The 10,598-nt window shown below is 45.0% G+C and overlaps 1 protein-coding gene across 3 annotated transcripts in view; it reads right to left on the reverse strand.

Annotated features, from left to right (window-relative positions):
• Positions 1 to 9,609, reverse strand: part of LRP2 (LDL receptor related protein 2) — a 176,263-nt gene extending 166,654 nt beyond the window's left edge. For all 3 annotated transcript variants that reach the window (XM_086370871.1, XM_086370868.1, XM_086370878.1), the window contains exon 1: positions 9,392 to 9,609. In XM_086370871.1, coding sequence (XP_086226997.1) covers positions 9,392 to 9,470 — 79 coding nt within the window. In that variant the 5' untranslated portion in view covers positions 9,471 to 9,609. The remainder of the gene's footprint in view (positions 1 to 9,391) is intronic.
• Positions 9,610 to 10,598: the final 989 nt, after the last annotated feature.

A 10,598-nucleotide genomic window follows, 5' to 3' on the forward strand; every position in this document is an offset into this window, starting at 1 on the left:
TAATCCAGGTAATAGGTGACCATGACCTGGATCAACACAGCAGTGGTAAAGATCAGTTACCAGTTTCAAAACTGTTTGGATTCTACATATATTCTGATGATTGAAATGATGGGATTTTCTGATGGGTTGGATGTAAGGTATAAAAAGAAAGAGTCCAAAGTGTGGAGTCTAAGCAAAGATGGAGTAGTCACTTTCTCAAATGGGGAAATCAATGGATAAAGCAGGTTTGGGGCATTAATGGAGATCTAGAGTTCAGTTTTTGGATGTAAGTCTGAAATGACTCTTGTACCACCAGGTTATCAAATAAGCAGTTGGACATACAGGACTAGAGTTTAGGGTAGGGCCTGGATTATAGTCCTAAATTTATAAGTTGTCAGCGTACAGATGGTATGTCACGAGACAGAATGAGCCCAAAGCAATGCAGATAGAGACGAAAAGTAATCAGAAAGGTGGACGGAAAGAAGCATGAGGGAATAAGGGGAGGCCAAGAAAGAAAGAAGGAAGCCAGGAGAATGTAGTTTCTCGGAAGCCAAACTGTTTCATGGTGGAAGGCAGGATACGCTGTGTGCAGTGTTGCTAGTTAGCTAAACAAGATGAGAGCTGAGAATGGGTCTTTGGATTTAACAATGGAAGTCACCAGTGACCTTGGCCAAAGAAATACCTTGGTCAAGGGTGGTGGGGAAAAAACACCTGAAAGGCATGGATATGAGAAAAACTGAGGAAAACTACAGTGGATAAAGATAAATCTGCCAAGGAATTTTGCCAAGGTACAGAGGAAATAGGTGACAGCAAGAAGGGAATGTGGGGAAAATGAAGATTTGATGAGAGGAGATAAATGGTGAGAGACAGAGTGTGATCTAGAACATGAATGAACTGGCTGGACTACACAGCATGGAAAGATCATCCCGAGGAACAGGAGGAAAGAAAATATACAGGCTGAGGTGCAAATGATGGTTGAGTTATGAGAATTTGCGTCCTTCTGTTAATTGCTTCTATTTTCACATCTATAAGAAGCAATGTTGTTTGAGCAGGTGGTGTTGGAGGTCTGAGAAAAGAGGGCCAGACTGCTGAGGGTGGAGGCAAGGAAGTGATGCTAATGATGGGCCATAAAATATAAGCTAAGGAGGTAAATAACTGAGGGATTTGAGGGACAGTGAAGAGGTGGCGGGATCAATGGACTATAAGACCCAGTGGGATCAACAAAGAGTTGGGAAATAACATTTTCTAATAACTCCCAATGCCAAACATGGGATGGATGCCAGTGAGCTCTGCCAGGGGATGCTCTTGAGATGAATTCCTGACTTGGGTCAGCTCAAAGAACCTCAGATTCTTAACAGTGGGAGGAAGGACATCAAGGGTGTCCAAGGAAAGAGCAGAGAAAGCAAAGAATCCAATTAAGACACAAACAGTGGCTCCAGGGAGGGACTGTCATATTGGCCAGGAAAGGAGACTGCCAGGAATGGGGGCAGTACTTCATATCACCCTTGGATGTAAATGAGTAGTTTCCCTCGTTAGTGTAGCTACCTTGTAACATCCCCATCCAAAAGAAAGAACAGATATAACTGGAGTACTCTTCACTGCTAGTGGAAGGGATTTGCCGTTGCAAGTCAGTTTCAGTTTGCAAAACTAAAAATGAGACAGGTTACCCAGATGAGTTGTTTCCAAATCATCTGACTCTTAGAATTACTTAAAATACAGATTCCATACTCCTGATATAGTAGGTGTGAGTTTTGGCCTAAGAATATATATTTAAAGCTCCCCAGGTAACTTTTATATGCCAAGCTTAAGAATCTAGCTTATTTCCATCAAGGGACCCTAGAGATGATCACATTCTATAAATTGTGATGAAATAATGCTTTTGAGAACACAGCTGAAATCTCAAAGTTGTCCCTAGATAGGATCAAGAAAGCATGTAGCCTCATTTGCCCTGGCAGCTATAATATAACAATATGGGAAGCCAGCCTGAAAACAAAGCTGAAACCTAGAGGGGAGTAAAGTCAAGAACACAAAGAAAGAGAACTGGAGCCCTGAATGCACCTTACCTGAACCCCACTCTGCCTCAGAAGTTTTTGCTTACATGAGTCAATAAATACCCTTAATTGTTTAAGCCAATTGGAGGTGGGTTTTCTGTTTCTTAACAACAAAAAGTATCCTCCACAGCCTTCCCACATCAAAATTAAACCAGTGTGAAAATATACACCAGCATTTTCTCCTTCCCTTTAGTGACAGTAAAAGGTAGGTAAGATTGACATATTTCAGATATTTCCATCCCTAAATTTAATTTTACTTAAGGATTTCCTTATCAAAATAAATGAGTTTTGATTTTTTACCTTTTACGAAGAAAATCTCCTTGTTAATGAGAATAAAAACCAAAGAACTGGGCTCAAAATGACAAGCAAGTCTCTGACACCATAAGACAGGATGTTTTTATATGAGAATCCAAGAAAGTCTAGCAGAACAGAAGTGTAGCCGTGGTCGTCTTCCTCTTTTGGGGGTTTCCTCAATACCCACTGGGCACTCAAAAGTAGATATGCTATTAATGTGAATCAGTGAGTAAAGGCTTATTTTCAAAGTTGCTGATCTTCACGAGGCTGATGATATATAAACTTAAAGGAGACCTCTAGTATTGCTTCCAAACTTGGAATCTCAAGATCTGAACAATAAACAAGCCATTATATCCATAATAACAGTGACTTAACTTTTCAAGGCACAGAGTGGTAATTGCATTTCCTTCTTTCATTCATTTCTTACTGTTTCCAATAATGCTGGGGGTCAAGCATGACCTGAGGGCTAATGACCAAAAGCATAGAGATTTTAACGTGAAACTTCACATTGTCTAATCTGTTACATTCTTGGAGAGACTTTTAAATTTCCCAAAAACTGATGTTTCCAGTTTCTTGGTATATGATACCGAGATATTAGAAATAAGACTTAAAGACCAGCAAAATAACCACTGGCATAGAGGGCAAATGTTTAGCATTTCTGAATTAACCCAGCGAAGTGTGAAAGATACATGTTCCACTGTCTATAGAAGAAGTTCCCTATGGTATATGCTTGGAGAAAGCAATGGCACCGCACTCCAGTACTCTTGCCTGGAAAATCCCATGGACCGAGGGCCTGGTGGGCTGTAGTACATGGGGTCGCAAAGAGTCGGACACAACTGAGCGACTTCACTTTCACTTTTCACTTTCCTGCATTGGAGAAGGAAATGGCAACCCACTCCAGTGTTCTTGCCTGGAGAATCCCAGGGACGGGGTAGCCTTGTAGGCTGCCATCTATGGGGTCGCGCAGAGTCAGACATGACTGAAGCGACTTAGCAGCAGCAGCAGGGTATATGCTAAGGATTCTTAGATGAGCACCAAAGTGCATTCTGTCTCCACTGAAGCATCTTCATATGTCTCCAAACCCTTCTTCTCTCCTTTCTTTCTAGCTCTTTCTCACAGCCAAGGTCTAGTGCCTGGAAAAGGGACAATATTTTAGGAATAAAAACAAATGAAGAAAGTTGGAAAAGGGACAAAGGCCTAGGACTTGCTGAAAAATGAAATCCTACAAAAGACTCAAGAGTTTCCATACTTTGATCTCTCAGATCATTTTCCAGAACATTCCAGTCCATCACAAAGTAAAGCTCCAAATAAGAATCCCTTAGGCTACAAAAAAAACTTCTAGTTGCAACATGATCACAAGAACACAACATCACGTCCGTGTCTTGCTTTAATATTTGCAAGCCTTTTCCCTCTTCAATTATTGAGTTATCCCAGGACCACCTACTCGTAAGAAATTTCAAGTCTGTCTTCATACACAAAATGGAAAACTGGTTTTATCTGATAAGGTGTTCCAGATATCTGTTGTTTCTGCAACTCAACATCTGTTCACCATTCTCCTGGGAGCCTCACCTCATTTTCCCTCTGGGGTCTAGACTTCAGTCTGTGACTTCAAAGATCAAGCATGTGACTCAAGTCTAAGCCAGAGGCACATTGCATATCCCTGGATATAGTGACTGGTTCTCCAATGAGCTTATGACCTAAGAGGAGTCCCTGAATGCAATTGAGACTTTTGCAGAGTATAATTAAAACAAAACTTACTCTTTTCCATTGGACATAACATTAAAGGATATGATGCCAGAGAAGAACATGCTAGAGAACACAGTCATCTCAGAACCAGGAGATAGAGAAACCAATCCACATGAAGTAGGCTGAGTGCCCAACTATACTAGGTTAAACCAAATTGCCAAATTTGACTGCTTCTGACCTAGGAACAACAATCCCATATGCTGCTGCTGCTAAGTCACGTCAGTCGTGTCCGACTCTGTGTGACCCCAGAGACAGCAGCCCACCAGGCTCCCCCGTCCCTGGGATTCTCCAGGCAAGAACACTGGAGTGGGTTGCCATTTCCTTCTCCAATGCATGAAAGTGAAAAGTGAAAGTGAAGTCGCTCAGTCGTGTCCGACTCTTAGCGACCCCATGGACTGCAGCCTACCAGGCTCCTCCATCCAACAATCCCATATGGTTCAACCTAATAGCTTTATCTTTTCAATTATATATTTCAATACTCCTTCCTTTTGGCTTCAAGCAGTTTAACTGAGTTTTCTGTCATTTACAAACATGAGAATTCACACTAATGTGTAAAGTTGCTGTAGCCAATAAAGTACTGTGTCAAAGATGCACAAGAAAATCATTTAAAGATCCCTTGTACTAAAAAGGGGGCAGGGGGAGACACCAAGATACAATATCTTCTCCACAAGTTTATAAAAAGTTAAATTCTTGAAAAGGGCAGTCATGATGGATAGAAATACATGAGACCTCACAGTCTAAAAAGCATTTCACACTTTCCTCAGGTAACTGGCATAACTACCCTATGAGGTAAACATGTGTCCATTTTATAGATAAAACCAACCCAGAGCAGTTGAGTATGTTGTAATGAATTTACATTCATTACAAATCCAGATCCTCTAATCCCCAAATTCACACTTTTTCTACTGTGTCTCACAATGCTAAGATGGTCAAGAAATCAATTAGGAAACATTTGTACAGGCCCTTTATAAACATGGGAAGCATCAAAGCATCTCTGACATTTCAAAACATCTATCAATCTGATCATTCTAAAAGCAGCCCAAAACACTGAGGCTGGAATGTGTCAAATCTAATATTGGTGAAATCCTAGCCAGAGTTATTAGGAACTAGAAAATTACTATCTCAGAATCGTAAACACAAAGTTGCAGCCCATTTTAACTGTGGAATCTAGACTCCTCTTTTCAGTTCTCATCATCCTTAACCTTTCTGTTATATTGATAACTGCTGTCTTACTAGCACACCGTAAGCTAAGCTAAGCTAAGTCACTAAGCTAAGTCGCTCAGTCGTGTCCGACTCTTTGCGACCCCATGGACTGCAGCCTACCAGGCTCGTAGATGCTTATTAATAAATATTTGTGGATTGCCAGACACGACTGGAGTGACTTCATTTTCACTTTTCACTTTCCTGCATTGGAGAAGGAAATGGCAACCCACTCCAGTGTTCTTGCCTGGTGAATCCCAGGGACAGGGGAGCCTGATGGGCTGCCATCTATGGGGTCGCACAGAGTCAGACACGACTGAAGTGACTTAGCAGCCACAGTGTAATGATTTTTTTAATTTCTCAAGATCACAAAATTAATGGACTATAACTATTAATATGTGAATTATATCAACTCTTCAGAAATGTGCTCTGATGGTCCACAATGTTTAAAAAATGGATCCAGAGGCACAGACTTTGGGAGTTCTGGGTCAAGCTAAAAACACATGGTTATATTAATCTATCATAAGATTCAGCTTAGGCCTGAGACTGGTGACCCACCCAACTAAAGATTCGCCCAAGATCATCTTTTCATCATACTTTGCCTCAACTGATAAGTCAGGATCAACACAAAAGGAATCTAGAGATCTCAACATGGGGACATTTAGAGGACATGCATCTAAAGGTCTTGTGGAAGAATGAGGAGTCTCAGGTTCAGACCCTGGCTCGATCAATGTCCTTTAGGTGGGGCACTTAACTCCACCCTTTCACTCCATTCAGTCTCCCTCCAGCGTTTAGTTGCTGCTAAGTCGCTTCAGTCCGACTGTGCGACCCGTAGACGGCAGCCCACCAGGCTCCCCCGTCCCTGGGATCCTCCAGGCAAGAACTCTGGAGTGGGTTGCCATTTCCTTCTCCACCAGGATTTAGTTACTTAACTATAAAATAATGCCAAGCAGTCCAAGTGATATATCTAAAGGTTATAAAAGTTTATATTAAAATAGGGCAGGGACAGGAAGTTTAAGCAGAAGCCCCAAAGACTGGCAAGGAAGAACTTCAGTAAGAGAAAGCAAAGCCAATTGCTGTGAAATAAAAGCAGCAGCAGATAATAGAGACTTGACAGAACCAAAATGTTGCCTGTTTGCTATTGGCCACACAACCCTTCTAAGCATATAAACTGTACCCAAAGATGTAATTGTCATAAAACCTGATCCTATTAAGGGCACAATCAAACTTCTATTGGATGAAAGAGTATCATTGTCCTGAGAAACCATAACATTTTCTGAAAAACTTCAAATCACGTCCTGGAATCTGGGAATTCTTCAGAGAAATGTTAGGTGGAAAATACTTAAAGATATTCTCATGTGCATTTTGAAATTAGAAATATGATCAGTAAGCAAGAAAAGGTATTGTGAATCAAAGTAATAAAAAGAGCTATTAGTTTATGATCATTGTCTACAATGCCTTACACCATGCTAAGGCACACTTACCACTTTATGTTCATAAAATGTCACAGAATGGATTCTCCCATTATCATACCAGTTTTACAGATAAGCAATCTGAGCCATGTAAAGTTAAAGGACTTTCCCAAGGTCACACAGCTAGAATGAGGTGAAGCCATTGCTTCAGGCTCTCCGCATTTTTTAAAAAGCATTATGCAAAATAGAGGGCAGTGCAAATAATTTCTAGCCACAGATATGCAATATTTTTTAAAAGACTAACTGCAAAACACTTTCCAGTTTCTAATGATATGAAGTTTGCAGGATGATCTTACCTAAAATAAGGGCATTTACAATGTCATCATACTTCTTCATCTACATCAAAAATCAATACAACAGGAATCTAGAAATCTTAAACCCCCAGGTTGACAATATTCAGAGGACATGTATGTAAAAATGATCAACTGGGAAGACTGAGAGTGAGGATAGAAACCTGCAAAGAGTTTCTGGAAATATCAAGTTATGAGCAGCAAGCAAATTCTACAGTATGTGGCAAAGACTTGCAAAAAGTCCCTTGGCTTCTTTAGTAACTTCACACGTGGACAGAAACTAAGGGGGTATGACATTTCTAGTACAAAAGAGCCATATACTAGAGCAGTTTAGTTAAAGCCTCTGGTATCAGAATCTCTGGGAATTGTCTCACAGTGATTTTCTAGCCATATGACCTTAAGGAAATTAACTGGTCTATGCCTTCATTTCCCATCTGTGAAATAGAAACAGTAAGAGTGCTTACTTAAAAAGAGGCGTGATAAAGACTAAATTTCAACAAGTGTAAAATACTTAGAACAGGGCCTGCCACATAAAAGTATATGATATATACGATATCATATGCTATATACTATACATATTATGTGATTATTATTATAGAATGAAAGGTAGATGGGTCTAAACTACCAAGAAGAGTAAGTACAGGTTATTTGATGACTAAGACATTAACACAGGGATGAAAACATCTGTTTGGGTTGTATGTGGATAACCCAGATGTATCCCAGTTTAACCCAGACGAGGTTTCCTTTTGCCAAGCACTTACAGGAACATATAGTAAAACTTGTGGCTATATTTAGGACAAACCCTCCACAATAATAATAAATTCTCTTTCTCTGTTACCAACCCTGAGAAAAGGTTTTCGAAGTTATAATTATTAACGTTCTCTTCCTGCCTCCCCTCCTTTTCCAAAGAGTTTTACACGACCAGTGAGGTTTGTTGGCGTTTCCAAACTTCTTCCCAGGAAGTCTGCAATGTGTACTGTTAGGAGTTGCTGTATAATTACTTAGTTGATTCCCTCTAAGGAGCTTACTCTAAGAATTGAGGAAAGAAAGCAGATTAACCATCTGAATACATGCCACTGGCCCATCCCCTCTCTCTGCCATAAATGGGGGCTTCTGCAGTCCCCACTCTTCAACCCTAATATGTGATCCAGGCAAATCAATGTATTGCTTTGGCTAATCCTACAACAATAGGGGTTTCATTTTCATTGTAGGGCAATTAAGTTGTCCGAGAAGGAAGGAGCGGGAGGAAGGGGTGGTGGGGGAGAGGGTGGTCTCCCGTCCCCACAGACAGATTAGTCCCCCTGGAGGCAGCAGCGTCCGCTCTGTCTGTCTGGTGGTCGGTCACACGCAGCTCTTCGCTGCTACCTAGCAACGCAAAGCCAGGGAGAGAGCTCGCTTGTTCCCCTGCCTCCTCGCCTCTCCCATTCATCCCTAGCTTCCTCTCTCTCTCTCCTTCTCCCCGACCTCAGCCCCCGATCTCTCTCTTTCCCCTCCTTCTCTCCCTTTTACTCTCTATTTGTCTTCTCTCCTCCTCCCCTCTTATTCTTTTTATTCTCTCCCCTACTCCCTCCTCCTCTTTCCCTCGCCTCCGTTCCTGTAAAAAACTAAAACTCTCCCGACAACTTGAGAGAAGTTTACAGCGCTTCATCGCAGAAACTTTCTCCATTCGAGCCCTCAAAACTCCGGCAGCGCAGACGAGCCCCATTCATCAACACAAAAGCCTCCACTTCCCGGCTGGAAAGGGAAACCCTTCAAGAAAATGCTGCAGCGTATCAGCCGCTCTCTCGGCCAATCCCACCTCCCGGCCTTATCTCGGCTAGTGAATGATCTTTATCGAGATGCGGTCTCTTGGGGGTCACGGCGAGACCAAGTTTCGCTGCTGCAGAAAGGCGGGGTGCTCGAGCCCCCAGCCTGGGCGCGCGAAGGGATTCCCGGGCGGGGCGCTGCAGGTGGAAAACTGCGCACGGAGCAGCGCGGAAGACCGCTTGGCCCCGGAGAGAAGAAACCAGCGCGGGGAGCAAGCTGCGGACTCACGAGGAGAGCAGCAAAGTACCTTCCAGGAGGGTTGGGACAAACCTCCGTGGGAACAAAGGCGGGGTCCTTGTGGGGTGTGCTGTCACCGAAACCGCAGGGGCTGCTTTCTCAAGTTTGGGACAGCTCACTGCCGGGGTGGGCGAAGGAGGGGCGCTCCTGCCGGCCCCACGTAGGGCAACCTGAGGGCCCCACAGGGAGCTGTCCGGCGGCCTCCCGCTCCTGGCCTTTGCTGGCCGCAGCCCCCTCCGCTCGCCCGCGGACCCGACCCTGCCGCAGCCAGGGAAGTCCCGCACTCCGCGCGGAGCTCGGACCGGTGGGCGCTTACCTCCGCCACTGGCCGGCGCCAGGCAGGCGGCGAAAGCCAGCAGCAGCGTGCACGCTGCCGCCGCCGCCCAGCGCTCCATCCCAGCGACTGTCCGGGTCCCCGGCCTCGCCGTTCCTTCCCCGGGAGGTGGGCGCGCGTCGCACTCGGCACTGCAGCCCCTCCACTGGGGAGCGCTCTTTCAGGGCCGCACCTCTGCGGGCTCCTAGTGGCAGAAAGCCGGGACCCGCGCCTGAGGAATCGCGTTTTCTACCGGCGCCAGTCCCCACCCTCCAGACCGTGCATAAAGCCCTTTAGACCCGCCCGCCCCGGAACTAGCCTGCGGGAATCCCGCGGGGCAGGCCCCCTGCCGCCCGGCCCGCCCCCTGCACTTTGCAGCTGCGAGAGGAGTCGGGACCCGAACACACGCGTGCACTCTCACGCAGACACTCCTACAGACACAGCCGCGCGCGCACACGCGCCCGCTCACACGTGCACGCACACTTCCCAGGTACACACGCTCATTCATACGCGCACACACGCTCATCACCGTCACACGCTCACACTGACACGATCACACGCGGGCAGGATTGGCCTCCGCACAGAAGTTGGCTAGGCGGTCCACACTGATGTCGGCTACCTATACAGTTTTTGAAAAGGGAAAATAAGAGGAGGAGGAGGAGGGAAGGGGAAAGAGGAATGGAGAGCTTGCTCGATCGAGATTTGTGACTATTTTATTCTCTAGTCTACAGTCCTCAAGCTCCCTCAGACACCCGGGTTTCCCCTGTAGAGTTGGGCGCTGAGATGGCGTGCTCTATGTTTTTACGAGTTACGGGGGGAGTGAGATCAACGTTGGGGCTATGGGGGCGCGTCGGATCCCTGTTTAGATTTTCTTAAGCACCACGCCTACAGGTGTCACGACCAGATCGTGCTTCTTACAAATCTGATCATTTTGAGCAAAACTGAAAGAATGAACGTCTTCTAGACGGTGCAGGTGCCCCTTTATGGGAGGGAGAAACTAAAGGGGTTCAGAGAATCCCGCCACTCCTTTCTTTGGGGGCAGTGTAGCCAGGCTGGTGGGGGCTGGAGGAGGGCGCCCCAAAGAGCACTGTGAGAGAAACTTGAGCATCGTCCTCAGCCGATACATGGCTCCAGTGCCCACAGAAAGAAGGAGGGTCCGTGCAACCGCTTTCCTGGCCACGTGGAGACCTATGTGAGAAGGAACCGTTTC

This window comes from Bos grunniens, chromosome 2 (assembly GCF_055505025.1).
Source record: "Bos grunniens cultivar Pamir isolate PY7600 chromosome 2, Bosgru_T2T1.0, whole genome shotgun sequence".
NCBI lineage: Eukaryota > Metazoa > Chordata > Mammalia > Artiodactyla > Bovidae > Bos > Bos grunniens.